The following is a 15,353-nucleotide window of genomic DNA, read 5'->3' as shown; positions in this document are numbered from 1 at the left end:
CCAAGGTATAATACTCAAGGAATAAGTGTTTGGGACTTTCAAATCACTTCCAAGGAACATGGATTATGACATGGATTATATCCAAGGTATAATACTCAAGGAATAAGTGTTTGGGACTTTCAAATCACTTCGACATATCCATGGTATTTGAGATATCGGTGTTTGAGATACCAAAGTTCAACTGTAGTTTATCTTTAAGAGAAGATTTTAAATGTGTATTTTCATTATAAATATAATTTTGACTCCACTCTGGAGGCAGAACCCCTGCCATGTAGGTCATGAAATAATCAATGTTGGTAGAGTGCTCTTCCTTACCATGCATTCAGTTTTACTTTTAGATAGGTGAAGAAGATTTTCAAAATTTTGCTATTTTTAGCAATTTTTGCCCCTTCCTTAGTCTCAGGGGTATAATGATTGCAAAATTCACATGTTCATCTTATCTCCTACTCATTATGAAATTTGAAGACAATTGGCCAAGTATAGTAATTAAGTGTTGACAGCCTTTCTCCTGTTTATCTCTCCCCATTTTTCAATGCTAAATAAGAAATAATTCAACTACAATCACTTACATTTTCATTTCACTTTTAAAACTGAATTTAGTAAAAAAAAATTCAGTCTAGGTTAACACCTTTTCATGGAATTACTGGTAAAGCACTCACAAACACAGTTGTTTATATTATTTTAATACATACAGTGTAAAACTGGATGGTGTAATGCCAGTGACAACATTGTGGGTAATTACATATAAAGGTTGGCACATCTACATGTATAACATATATTCTAGACCTTAGAAACTCTTTCTGCATATCCTGTAATGCACTGAATTGTGAAGAGCAAACAGAGAACTGGCGTACTTCAATGCAGTTATTTCTTAAAGTACACAATCGAAATATTTCAGTGACAGTCTTGAAATATTTTTAAGCTTTTCTGAAAATTCTGTCTAACATTTTCACTTGAGATCCCTCTGGAGTATTGGCATCCAAAACCTGAGATGAACATCTTAATGTGCAGACATATTAAGATTTAATCTGTAAAGAGCCTCAGCTTCCCATCCAAGGAGGCTGTCATCAACTGAAAAAAAACAAGGATTCAACAAGACGATGACAATAAAGAAACAGATAAATGTTTGTTTGTTACCATTTAATCAATAATGAAAAACTCTAAAAGTTAACAAGAGTGATATAAGTTCAGCAATTAACCTGAGAATGGAGAGGATGGAACGCCACAGCTGACACAGTATCCGTGAAGCCTGTCAGTTTAGAGCAATAAGTTCCTCCTCTGATGTCATATACATACACCTAAAATCATCAATGCACAGACATCTAAAAATCATCAATGTGAATATACCTTAAATCATCAATACTCATAACCTAAAACCATCAATGTACATACATCAATACAAATCATCAACACATAAACATACACCTAAAATCATCATCATCAACACACATACACCTAAAATAATCAATGTACATATACCTTAAATCATCAATACACATACACCTAAGATAATCAGTGTACATATACCTTAAATCATCAACACACAAACACCTAAAATCATCAATACACATATACCTAAAAATCATCAATACACATACACCTAAAATAATCAATGTACATATACCTTAAATCATCAACACACAAACACCTAAAATCATCAATACACATACACCTAAAATCATTACAAATCAATACATAAACACCTAAAATCATCAATAAATATGCATCTTAAATCATCAATACACAAACACCTCAATTCATCAATACACACACACCTAAAATCATCAATACACACCTAAAATTCTCAATTAAATGTGCACTAGTGAAAAACAAACATTAACTGACATGGATATTGCAGTTGCAGATCACTTTTCCTTAATGAATTAGGATAACCCAAAAAGTATTTTATTGTTGTTTTACTTTTTAAATTTTTTTTAAAAATTATTTAAAGTTATACTTACACATCTGTCTTCAGCACCTGTAACAACATATTTCCCACAAGGACTTAGATCCACTCCACAGGGAAAAGATCTGTTCAGATGTCCCTCATACCTTCTTACACACCTATAATTCACCCAATGTATACAATATCATGTACAGTGTAAACAGTCAGTTTGATCACTGTCATTCCAATAAGTTATTTCACACATTGTGATGTTTCTTGGTTTTCTATACAATGTAGTGCTTACAGTCATTTAAGATTATGTGAAAAAATCAAGAATTTACAAAAACTTAAGTTGATGTTAACTTTCCTTCATTCAACAAGTACATTTTACATACAAAATCTACAGAGAGGGTGGAAGGAGTAACACAGGTCATTGACTTAATTCAGAAGAATTCATACAAAGAAATAGTACTCAAGCCTGACAGTTTACAAAGATTCCTAAAAAAGCTAGTGGATCAACTTGACACATATTTCTACATCTAGTGTGTCTGCCACAGAGTAAATGTCTGCACAAGGAAACACAGACCAAGATGGACAATACTTGCTAAACAAAATTCTTCATTTCATAAGTTATTAGAGCAAAGAGCCATAGCTGCCTCTCCGGCGACACGGCCAAGTCAAGAATTTAAAAGGAAATCACCTGTTTCTATTTATAGATATACCTTTTCAATTCAAAATCAGTATGATTTGAGGACGAGTGTTATATTTTCATAGTTGCAAGTATGTCATATGACAATCATTTAATTTGTTCAATACTCTAATTCTGAGACAAAAGATTTAGAAAATCATTAAAGATAAAACAAGTAGCTATAAATTTGCAAACTTTAATAAAATAGTTTAGGACTGTCTTTTCCCGAGATACTTTCAAAGTGTAATGTGTATATTATAATATTCTAAAATTATGTATATTATAAAACGTAATAAAGAAAAACATAGAAAAGATACACAAAGAATTTTTTTTTTTTTAAAGCATAAATGGAAAAATGTGGGACTCGAACTCGCAATCACCATATTTACATTCCAGCAATCATACCACTGCGCCAACGAAGTCAATGACGTCGAATGGATAAATTTAAGACAGATTGCTAAATCTTACGATTATATGAGAAGAAAATTTGAATATATGTTTTCATCATTTTCAATATGAAGACCACCTTTAACCAAAATTATCTAAATGTAATGAAGTGCAGTCATATCCAAATAAAATTATTCAAAAGTTGTTTTTCTGGTTAAGGGTGGTCTTTGGCAACAGTTTGTCATCTTTAGGTAGATACTTCAATATTTACTATACACTCCATACAAACTGGATAATTTTCATATATATCATATGAGGGAACAATTAATAATGAAATATCATTACTGTGTGGTTTGGATTTACGCATGTATAAACTAAGATTGTATGACAAAATTTTGGTTAAACAATGAATTTAAGAAATCACTAGTAGAGTGGGCGAAAATGCCTATCAAATGCGCTATGGCTCTTAATTAGACCTCTTACATTATGGCAACATTCTGAAATCCATACAAGTCACTTAAAAAAATGGGGAGGGGGGGGGCTCTGGAGGAGAACCATTTGATTCTGAAGGGGAAGGGGGGCTGCAGAGTTTGGAAATAAATAATCTGTCATCAAAAATGTTGAAAATAAATAATCTATCCTCAATTGGCAAAAAATAAATTAATCTTGCCTTGACTAGTATTACTAATCCCCCCCCCCCCCCCCCCTTTCACAAAATAGAGTTTTAGAGTTTGGGTGTTTTACCTTTTCTTTTTTTTCTTTTGTTTGTCAAACTTTTTTAAGTGAAGAAGCAATTAAATAATCTGTCCTTGATCATCTTGAAAATAAATAATCTGTCCTTGACCAGCATGAAAATTAATAATCTGACTTGAATAAATCCCCCCCCCCTTTTAAGAAATGGTTGTCTCCTTAAACTAACAAATACAACTTTACTTGGCCTATCAAACTGTGCTTGAACAATATGGCCTAGGTGACAAAATATCACATTCAACATTGCAAACACTGTTTAAGTTACCAGCCCAAACGAACAATCTCTGATCTTTACACATAACTGTAAATGTACATTAATAAGCATTCTCTGAAGTTCTTATAATAACTGACCTGTTTGCCCGGAGGTCCCAGAGTTTGATACAGTCACCTGCTGCGGATGTCAGGAATAAATCATAGGCATCACGTGGGTGTGATACAAATTTTGATCCCTATAAAGCATAAATGAAGTACTGTGTAATGTGCAAATAATAAAAGGTACAAAAAATTTATTAGTTCAGGTTTACTTAGGAGACATTACCTCATGTTGTTTTATACAATGAACAGGTCTGGTGTGGACATCAGAGATGACTCGTACACACTTGCCTACGTTCATGTCATAAACCTCCAGTGTTTTACTACTGCCTGCACACATCACAATGTCTTGGAAAGAATTAAGGAAACTTCTAACTAGACAACAACTCTTCTTTAAGGAATGACAGTTATAATACCCACTCCCTCCAATATAGTGCCATTTTTGAAAACTATGTAACAAAGTTAACTTTTTTTTTCTACTAGTCACCTTGACCCTCTCGGGTCTCAGATTACTGTAAATTCCTAAATATACACGAGGAATTAATTAACGCGTAATTACGCGAGGAGCACCACTCGCGAAATAAAATTACACGCTTTTATTTTTATGGTGTTGAAATTAATGTTAAATCTCATTGTAAAGCGTCCATTCGCTAATTATTGTTCTCGCGATTTGGCGTCTAAGAGCCCTTTCGCGATATTAAGTACTCGCGTAAAATGAGGAATTTACAGTATAATCAACTTCATGAACATTATGAGGCTTAGTACCGGTAATGCTTCTCCACTGAAAAATAAAGCCTTGAAACAAATTTTACATTCTTTGCTAGTGAATTTAAATTTACCAATCATAATCATGGTTCAATGTCATGACACATGACACACGTGACACAATTATTTAAAAAACATATGATTTTAGTTTGAGTCTTGATTAAATGCTTCTCTCTCAAATTTAGGGCAGTGCAGAAAGACAACATGACCTTATATCTCCCTTAACTCTGTTTACACATGCTGTAGTAACATTAACATTTTGTATTAACATCCAATCAGCATAAGGATACAGGAGTAGAAATCATTTACTGCAGACATGGCTGTGATGTACTGGGCATCCACTGTGAATGACTGAACTTGTTTGTATCTACTCTTGTTCACATACCTAGATATCAATAGAAATTGAAGGGATTTTTAGCATTAAACCTGGTTTAAATTTAAAACATTCATTTTTGTTGTTGATAGCTACCTTTTAATATCTTGTTTAGTGGGATCCAGGTGGTATTTGTACACGTGCAGTGTGTTGGAGGAGGTTAAAATCAGGAATCGGTCCATATAGTAGAACTGAGCATTTTTAATCTCCTTTGGAAACGGTGCATTTTCCTAATAGAAAACATAAACATAAAACATAAACATGCCTTACATGAACTCACATAATGAAAATTAAACTACTATGTTGTACCATTTCAACATTGTACCATTTCAACATTAACAATTCTATCAAAATGAGCAGTTTAAACATGTGATAAAGAATAACCTTGTCTTTCTTTTGTCCATCTCCATCTGCTAGGTTGTGGAGTTTGGTTGCTAAGGTGAGGACAGCCTCAGTTTGCCCTCGTTGCCATAGCCTTACTGTTTTATCATCACAAGCTGTTACCAACCAATTTGAATCACAACTCCATCGCACATCATTCACAATGTGATTGTGAGCTACAATGTACATAATATTGATGCATATATCTATTACATGTATCATCATATTTAAGTGCATTTTTTTGCAGACAAAAAAAATTGAAAGTAACCAAGAACTAAGTCTATTTTCGACTGAAAAGTTAAATGGTAAAATCAAGCATATTTTCTGAGTTTAGGATGTAAAAACTTGCACCATTATGCATTAATTACCCAAACTATAGCTTTTCTTTTCTTTGTATGGAATTTTGAACACTTGGGCAGACTTGTTGGCAAGACCACAGGCTAGACTAAGGCCATCTCCTATAAATACACATATAATGGAACTAAAACACATAATAAAACATAGGTAATCAAAGATTACAAAGCTCATTTCAACAAATGTTACCTATAATTAAGGCAAAGTCTCACACCAAACAAATATTCTGGCAGTGTCCATCCCTAGATACAACAAGTTTGGTCCATGTATTAATGAAAAGTGACCTTCAACAAAAATTTTCTGTTCTATCTTCCTGTAAATTAAGTTAGATTCAGCTTCCAAAACATATATGTTAGTGTGAATCTCCAATAACAAGTATCATCAATGCAAGTTCAGTCACCATATGGTTTATAGTTACCGGTACTTGGGAACTGACCAGCTCTTAAACTGTAACCTGTTCATTCACCTGGAAAATGTAGGTCAAATCCAACATACTAAGCAAGTCTATAGATATATTTATAAAAGTTATGGGAAACATGTGTGTTTGTTATGTATGCAGAATAGGTCTATTGGTAAAGGAGATCAATTGGTTGTTCATTTTGTTTATGGGTGAATAGGTTGAATCCGATAAGGTACATTTTCGGGTGTTTTAAGACATTCGAAGTTCACTGCTACATTGCAACAGACTAATCCCTCACCCCATCCCTTCCAGTATCGATATTTTGAACGTTTTTGTTCGTTTTGATGTTGTTGCTTTATTTGAGTCTTTTTCTTTTGTAGAATGATATGGATAAGAGGTCAAACTAAAGACTGCTTTGTATACTGTATACTGTATACATTTCATTAAAGTCTGTTGCACTCACGCATGTGAGCTTATCCTATATAAAAGTGTTTTGAGTTTTATTTTATAAATAATCTATGTTCGGTTGAACTGGTAAATTAGAACATAATGTGCATCGATAGATGCATCATACAAGCAAGTTTCATCTTATAATAAATCTTAAGTTAAGTCTTACTGTTACTTGGCAATGAAACTTCTCTGAAAACTTTAGTCTGTTCACTCATCCAGAAAATGTAGGTTAGATCTAGCATCCGAAGCAAGTCTGGTAGTGTGCATCCCTAGATGCATCATCCTTGCAAGTTTGGTCTAGGTAGGGCTTTAAATTTTTTACTCAGCTGGAAAATGTACATCAATTTATCCAGCATCCAAAGCAGGTATCGTAGTGTGCATCCCTAGATGCATCATCCATGTACCTTTGGCACAGGTAGGGTTTACATTATTTGGTAAGGAACATGCTCCAAAAATTTAACCTGTTCACTCGTTCGTAAATTGTATGACACCATAGGGCCAATAGTTACTTATGGATGAAAATGCTCCATATATTCTTAATACCGGTACTCAAGAAAAAAGATCAGATCCAGCATCCAAAGCAAGCCTGGTAGTGTGCATTCCTAGATGCATCATCCATGCAAGTTTCATCCAGGTAGGGCCTACAGTTACCTGGGAATGAACCTGCTCCAAAAATGTTCACCTGTTCACTCATCTGGAAAAGTAGGTCAAATACAGCATCCAAAGCCAGTCTGACCTCCATAGATACATCATCCATGCAATGGGGCTTTGGAATGAAACTTGCTCCTTAAAATTTAACTTGCTTCAAAAACTTTAACTGGTTTCTTTTCTGGGAAAAGTAGGTCAAGCCCTGTATCTGAAGCAAGTCGGGCATTGTACATTCTATGATGCATGTTCTACACAAGTTTGGTCCAGGTAGGGCTTATAGTTGCTTGGGATTAGGAATGAGACCTTGTTTGAGACATACCTGAGTAAGCTATTGCATTAACAGGAGTAGGTCTTTCAGCAACTTCCCAACCACACACAAAGTCCTTTGGAGGACCAGGATTGGCAGGGTATTCCTTCTCTAAAGCATTCCTTTAATAGAAACATTTTAATCATTACTAAGAAATATATATAAAAAAAATTAAATTAATGTGCTCATTAAAAGTGCAAGAATTTACTGACACTTTCCAAATGTTATCTAAAATAAATCATTCTGCTTTAATTACCACTTACTCTAGTAAACCTGTAGATGGTTTCCTTTTAATTGTGGATGTTTGTTTTGTAAAACTTGTTTTTGGTTTAAACATGGTTGTCCTTAAAAGAAAAAAAATGCAATCAAAACTTTAATATTTCATACTTTGTGGGAAAAAAGTCTAGCTGTCTCTTGTTGCTGTACATGTATCATACAACTAGACATGAATGTGACTTTACAATGTACCTACCTGGGAGCCTCAGTGTAACTTGACATGAATGAGACTATACAGTGTATCTACCTGGAAGCCTCAGTGTAACTTGACATGAACGAGACCATATAGTGTATCTACCTGGGAGCCTCAGTGTAACTTGACATGAATGAGACCATATAGTGTACCTACCTGGGAGCCTCAGTGCAGTGATTTTTTTCTACCCTTTGGGAAAGAGTCCGGTACCAGTTCAATTGGGATAAATAGCATTGAAGTAGAACAAAGGAGAATTTTCTGTCTTTTAAACAAATGAAACATATTTTGCGTTTATTTCAAACTCATTACCTATTACTCAATGTTTTAAAGAATAAACAAGTATTTATTGTTTTCATATCAATGTCCCTTGTTTTCACATTTTCATGCTTTCAATTTGTCAAAATGTATGACACTACGCTGTCTACACAACAGGTCCCACCATATTATGACTAGTCTCTACTTTCGATTTATTATATAAGCGGAAGTAAAACAATTAGTCAACTTGTACATTGTTTCATATAAAAAGAAATATGATGTCATCGTAGTCTGTTGCTTGGCAGTGGAATTAGGAATTTTTAGTCTCAAAAAACATTAACATTTTTTGGCATTGGGAATGGTACCATTTATCGGTACCAGTTATATAAGGGAAAAAAATGCTGCTGCAGTAACTTGACATGAATGAGACCATATAGTGTACCTACCTGGGAGCCTCAGTGTAACTTGACATGAATGAGACCATATAGTGTACCTACCTGGGAGCCTCAGTGTAACTAGGCATGAAAGTGACCATAGAATGTACCTACCTGGGAGCCTCGGTGTAACTAGACAGGAATGTGTCTACACAGTGTACTTACCTCAAAGCCTCGGTGTAACTATATACACAGGAATGTGACCATAGAATGTACCTACCTGGGAGCCTCTGTGTACCCTGATGACTTGATTTTACTCTGAAAAGTCAGTGGCTGATCTTTCACACCTTGACCTTGCTTTCCTGGAGAAAGGTGTCCTGATTGCAGAAAATAAGTTTTCATTACATTCCATTTTATAATTCTAAATTATTTAATCTGACAGATAAATTATATTTCCTGTAAAAATGTATTTTAAATCACCATTTCATTACGCTTAAAATATGTGAATTTGCATTGAATCATAAATTAGTGCACTAGAGTTTTAACAATGACAAGTATTAATTTTAATCATACTTTATTGTGTACATAAATTAGCTGACAAAAAACAGCACTAAAGGCGCTAAAATATGATTACCGCTGAACGAAGTATGTTTACAATAAAAGATTTTAATAAACCCAGACTTTGATTTTTGAAATGCATCACACAGTCCTGGAATTAATAATGACCTTTCTGCTTTTTAGAGGAGGCCTCTTCTTTCTGTTTAGGAACCAGGCCTTGTTTAAGGATTGAATTTGGCAACATGGGGTCACTAAAAGTAGAGCAGATTACTGTATTACAGATCCGTACATGTGAATAAATCACTCTTGTTTTCACTTGAGCATCTTCACATTTCCATAAAACAAATAATCTCAACAACGTATTGGAATGAAGAAATGAAAATTAAGTTTGTAAAACCTCAATTAAATACATGTACTCTACAATACAATGTTCATACTTATTTTTTAAGCCTGGAGTTTACCTGGATAGTACAGTTAAAATGGGTGATTTATTGTCTAGCTTTTGATTGGCTGGCAGTTCTGAAGAGATGATTGATAAATCCTCTATACTTGAACTGAAGTTATAGGGTTTTGATCTTGATGTGGCATGGTCCCATTTCAATAGATGAACATGATTCTGAAAATGGCTACCAATGACACAGAATATCTGAAATCAAATAAAACAAATTAAACTAAAGCAAACTTTATAAAATCATCTCTGTACTGTTGACTATAAGTTGTATATTCCTGTCTATGCTGTTGTTTTTATCCTGACCTTTTCTGGTTCCTCGCCCTGACTGAAATAAGCAGAACCAGCATTGTTTATGCACACTTCCTTCCTACCATCTGATGTTGGAGGTATTCGATCTATACAAGAAAACAAAGGTTAACTCATGTGAAAGCTCCAAATTTGGTTCTAATCTGTCAAAATTTGAAAAAAATAAATACAAGTATATGCACCTTGTAGATCAAAATACTGGATAACTTCCATTGTCTTGGCATTTATCTGAAGTAGCGCTCCTGTAGTACCAACAACCAACATGGGAGAAGCACTGAAGAGGTCTCTAAAAGGATTTAAAAATTAAAGACATCTGTATAATTAATAACTTTTTTAGGCAAGAGATAAAAAAAACATAAGATATAATGATTTAAGAAATTGAAAACATATCTTTAGCATTGGAGTGTATGGTACATGCTGTTAATCTACCTGATCATAGTGTTAGCTCTCTGTAGGAAGCCAACAGATCGAGCTGAACTTCCTCTATCATCATCTGGGACCCAGGAGAAGTAAAGACCTAGGACTGCACATCCTGTCTCTGCTACATCCTGTATAGCCACTTCCTCCCTAGGCTCTCCCCCATCTCCTCGTCTCTGATAGGATGGCTTACTACTGATGGTCACTGGACCTGTAATGTAACACATCAACTAGATTTGAACCAGTGACAGATTTATATGGATTTGCTGATTTCCTTGTCTATCGTAGTAAATGAAAAACAAATACACTAGTTCTTTATCTAAGATTTTTACTATTAAGATCTTTTCTGTTTTTTATGATCAACAGATTAAATTAGGCTTACTTGGCTTCAATTTGATATATAAAGTGAACATAAGAATCAAAGAGCTGATATTTGATAATCAAAGACACTTCTGAGAACTAAACATACTGAAATACATATATTACAGGAAATTCAAGATTCTTTTTACCATCCTTTGCAGATCTTGGTGACAGCAATGCTTGTTCTTTACTGAGGCGATATTTGTCCATGATTTTCCCAATGTTAATCTGATGAACACACCGGAAGTCTTTTCCATCAGACAAGTCAAATACTCTCACAATCCCATCTGCTGTCCCTATGGCAACCTGGGGTAGGTGAAGGTTCATCGTCATGCTGATGAATGGGGAGGCAGTGATAATGGTGGACTGGTAGACCAGTGATAGGTCTGCTATGTTCCATACCTATAAAGATTGACCATCTCTGACATGAGTGTGGAAAATGAACAAAAAAGGAACTTTATTTTCCATCTGTTGATATTGTTTAAAACATTTGATGAAAGGGTCCTTAGGCATGAAAACCAAATCTATGTTACAATTAAATGTAAACGGAACAAAACATGTAAATTCAAACAAAAAAACAGTAGAAACCTTGAATGTTCTGTCTTCAGATATTGTGACTAGAGTTGATGAATAATGGGGACAAAATTCTGCACAAGTGACTCGATTCATGTGGCCCTCTAGTGCGGCTATAACTTCTGATGTCTATAAATAATGGAAACACTGTTATTTACAGAGGATTTCTATGCCTTTTTGTAAACACACATACAGGTTTGTTGGAATAACTCTTCTCTTAATTAATAAACTTACATTAGAGCGCAGAATAAGAACATCATTATTATTGCAGGCTGCTACCAGAGAATCATCAGGACTAAATGCACAGTGTTGTATGTACCCAAGTGTTGTACCTATGATCACTCCTTTTATCTGCTCATCTAAATATTCAGTATATTCAGTAATAAATTATTGCATTAAGCATAATCTAATATTGGAGGGAATAATTAAGCAAATCTATTTAAACTTTCTTTAATAAAAGTACAAAGAGTTAGGTTTTGATTGACAAAAGTTTGCTTCTACCTTTCCCTGCCTTCTCCAGAGCCTGATGAATATTCCATACAATCAAGTAGTCCTCTGCAGCAGAACACAGTCTTTTGGGTTTTGAAACATTCCCTAGCACCAAACTGGTAAGAATCTTCCTGTGTCCTTCAAGTTTCAGAGGCTATGTATGTAAATATTCATCATTAATACTTCAGACTTCAGATGGCAAAAGCAGTATTGATGTATGCAAGATACTTAAAACTTGTATACACATAGTTTTCTCTCCATTATATATCTTTATTGATTCAAATGTATCTAGTATAATCATCTTCAGTTTTACATGTAATATTAATAAGAAAATTTCATGGAATTGTACTGCAAAGATTTTGCAGGAAGTTATCTTTTCAACAAATAGTATTGCTTTATCATTCATTTCAGAAATAAAACTTTGGATCAGGTTCAATATATATGCAGAGAATATTAAATTATATGTCATAACCCAAGTGGCCCCATATCAGCCCATTGACTGATATATTGGGGCATTCAAATGATATTACATACATGAATGTTATACAATATGGGTTCTATTATGTACTGTCTATTCTATTTATCGTAAAAAAATATCTAATAATTAAGTTTTCAAACTGGTCATTAATATCTGGTTATCTGACTGTAACCATGTTTTTATTAGTACAGTATAGCGGGTATTTTTTAGCAGGGTGCTAACTTTGGCTTATTTAGCAGTTTTGTAGTAACCCGCTAAAATTTTAATCGCCAAATTTGCACTATTCATAATCACTACTGAATAAAAGAAAAATAACTTAAATAACTTTGCTTAGTCTGTTGTATAAGCAATATAACTTTCATCTGGTATTGTATTTACTCAAACTTTTGTGTAAATTGGAATTCAATCAAAAAATTTGTACCCAAAAGGTACATCAATGAATTTTTGCACATTTTTTTTAACATATTAATCTTTTCTGTTTAAAAATAAACATAAATTTTATCTTTAAATAAATTGTCAATGTTTTTGTAAGCAATGGTATACCCATGCTGCGCAACCTCAAAATATGACATCTCCCAACCTTGAGTCTAACAGAGACAAATCCTTTGATACAAGTATTTATCATCTAATTTTCACGTTTCACTTATGTGATGTGACAATTATTCTTTAAATTTTCCATTTTTTACCTCATTTTGTCACTTCTATGAAATATTATTGTACATTCTGTAGAGACTGATAAAAAATTAGAGGTTTAAAAATGATGCCGGAGCTTGGCAAGGTGGAGAGGGTGTTTGTCTTTTTTTAAAGTTTCACTTCAACTAGAAAAACTTGCAGAGAGTTTGAAAATCTTTAAAAGGCCACTGAGAGAAAATTACTGTATAATGGGATTTTCATTTTTTCCCCCCTCTATTTTCATGTTTGATTTGAGTAAAAGATTAAGTGCAAGAATATTTTCACATCCTCTAAAGTCTAAATATCTCTAAAGTCTAAATATTCATGCTACAATATACATTTCTTAAGGAAGCTTATCTGTGTTAAATATGCAAGATTAAATACAAAAATACAATTCAGCACATGCTAATTTGTATATAAAATCATTCATTCTAATTTAGTTATATATCATTCCTTCTAAAGATGTTGTAAAAATATTATTTTTAATACCATTGCTTCTTTTACAGATTTGCAAATCATTATTTGAAATATAAGATTTAAAACATATTCATTCAAAAACAGTTTTAGATTGAATGTCCTTTTCAGATTCCATAGTTTTCATATCATTTGTCAACAGAGAAAAGTAAAGTCACGGATTACTGCTGCATGTGAGTTTAAATTCCTATTTTCATGTTTAAAAGATGTCAACTCCATGAAGCCAAGCTCTGAAATTAAATAATAATATACTTCCAAGGGAAAAATTCACATCCGTTATAAAAAATACACACAATTTCATCCAATTAAATCTCATCTTACTCTGCAGCACTAAAGGAATGAAATTTTTGTCAGCAAGGTTGGTTTAATAAATCACTTCATATTTTTTATGCAGTTTTTAATTATTAAGTGGATTTCCTCATTATTTTTAAAATATGAAAATCCCATTATACAGTAATGTTTCTATAACTGAAAAGAGGAACAATTCCTTTTTTAGTGTAAAGTTACTATCCCGTTGTATAAAAGCCAGTATTGGTTACCACGACGTATCATATACAGATACTGTATTAGGGAAGTGTGCCCAACCTGTTTAAATCGACTATTATTTCTTTCATTAAGTATATTTTAAAAAATAAATACCTTTGCAGAGGGATCTTGTATATTCCAAACACCCACTGTTGTTCTTGTTAATGGCAGACCTATGAATGTTCCATCACAGGCCACTTGAACATGGGCAGGGTTGTACCCAGTTTTCATACATTCTACATACTCCATTTTCATTTACTGGTATAAAATTGTCCTCATACTTTATTCATGATTATCCCTTTTGTAGTTGAAAAATCATACTATTGATCTAAATCTCTGCAGAAATAAGAATAAAGATGCAATTAACTGTTCTCAATCAATAAAAGAAACAATTCAATTAAGCTACACGAACTTTTTTTTTCCTGGGCATTTTGGATGGAATTTGTTTAGGCTTAATAAACACATTAATTCATTTTGGTTACTTGGAAGTCAATCCCATTCATTTCTTAAAATTTATACATTCCAAAATATTTCAATGTTATCTGATCATTTACCTAACGATAAGAGACTGTTCCTTAAAAAACAATCATCGGTCTTAAGAACTGTAGCAGAGGAAATTCTATCCACACCAGATAAGCCGATTCCTCAATTCCCTGCTGATTTCAAACAAGTTTTGCCGTTTGAGCGAAAAATTAATACTCTTTTATGTAAAAAAGGTTAAAGTTGATAACAACACAGTGTGAATGATCATAACGAGATGGAATAGTAAAGAACTTTGTTTCTTGGCGTGAAAGTTTGTTTACAATCTCTAGACAGGTTCAGACAATTCGTTCCACCATTTGGTCGTACGATTTTATTTGTCGCTGTCGTACTTAAACAACAACCAAAACAAACAAACAAAACAAAAGAAACAAAACAATAATGATTATAAAAACAACACACACAAACACACAAAATTAAAAAAAAAAAAAAAGCTGAATACATGCATGCACTCTTTGTGATTAGAATAATACAATTATCTTCAACCTCATCAGGGACCTATATACTATATATATACTATATACTATATATAGGTCCCTGACCTCATTTAAGATTTCACCTACACTTCTACTGCTACATGTATTTCGTAAATGAAAGGTTTTTAGTCTCCTCTCTTAAATCAAAAAAAAAGTAAGCCCACTTTATATTTTTAGCATTCTTGCTATTTGGTATATTGACTCCTTCATTCATCCCCCTCCCCCCCCCCCCCCCC

The 15,353-nt window shown here is 33.3% G+C and overlaps 1 protein-coding gene across 2 annotated transcripts; it reads right to left on the bottom strand.

Annotated features, from left to right (window-relative positions):
* Positions 1-666: 666 nt before the first annotated feature.
* LOC133181983 (WD repeat-containing protein 27-like) lies at positions 667-14,972 on the bottom strand. 2 transcript variants are annotated; one of them, XM_061316661.1, is made up of 24 exons: positions 14,656-14,972; positions 14,216-14,437; positions 11,965-12,106; positions 11,698-11,822; positions 11,479-11,592; positions 11,040-11,292; positions 10,543-10,741; positions 10,296-10,399; positions 10,111-10,202; positions 9,818-10,002; positions 9,525-9,607; positions 9,097-9,175; positions 8,922-8,939; positions 7,964-8,044; positions 7,713-7,822; positions 5,910-5,999; positions 5,545-5,717; positions 5,257-5,390; positions 5,078-5,172; positions 4,249-4,370; positions 4,062-4,159; positions 1,962-2,064; positions 1,200-1,298; positions 667-1,071 (listed from the first exon to the last, which is right to left on the bottom strand). In XM_061316661.1, the coding sequence occupies exons 2-24, from the start codon at positions 14,354-14,356 to the stop codon at positions 1,024-1,026; spliced, it is 2,688 nt and encodes an 895-aa protein (XP_061172645.1). In that variant the 5' UTR covers positions 14,357-14,437; positions 14,656-14,972; the 3' UTR covers positions 667-1,023. The 2 variants fall into 2 exon arrangements, with proteins under 2 accessions (XP_061172645.1, XP_061172644.1); XM_061316660.1 differs by lacking the exon at positions 8,922-8,939 and having other exon boundaries at positions 9,079-9,175.
* Positions 14,973-15,353: the final 381 nt, after the last annotated feature.

The sequence above is a fragment of the Saccostrea echinata genome, unplaced genomic scaffold, assembly GCF_033153115.1.
Source record: "Saccostrea echinata isolate AGI-Se365-2 ecotype Australia unplaced genomic scaffold, CSIRO_AGI_Sech_v1 ptg000009l, whole genome shotgun sequence".
Classification (NCBI taxonomy): Eukaryota; Metazoa; Mollusca; class Bivalvia; order Ostreida; family Ostreidae; genus Saccostrea; species Saccostrea echinata.
The sequence above is the reverse complement of the archived record's forward strand: the minus strand, read 5'-3'. Positions and strand labels throughout refer to the sequence as shown.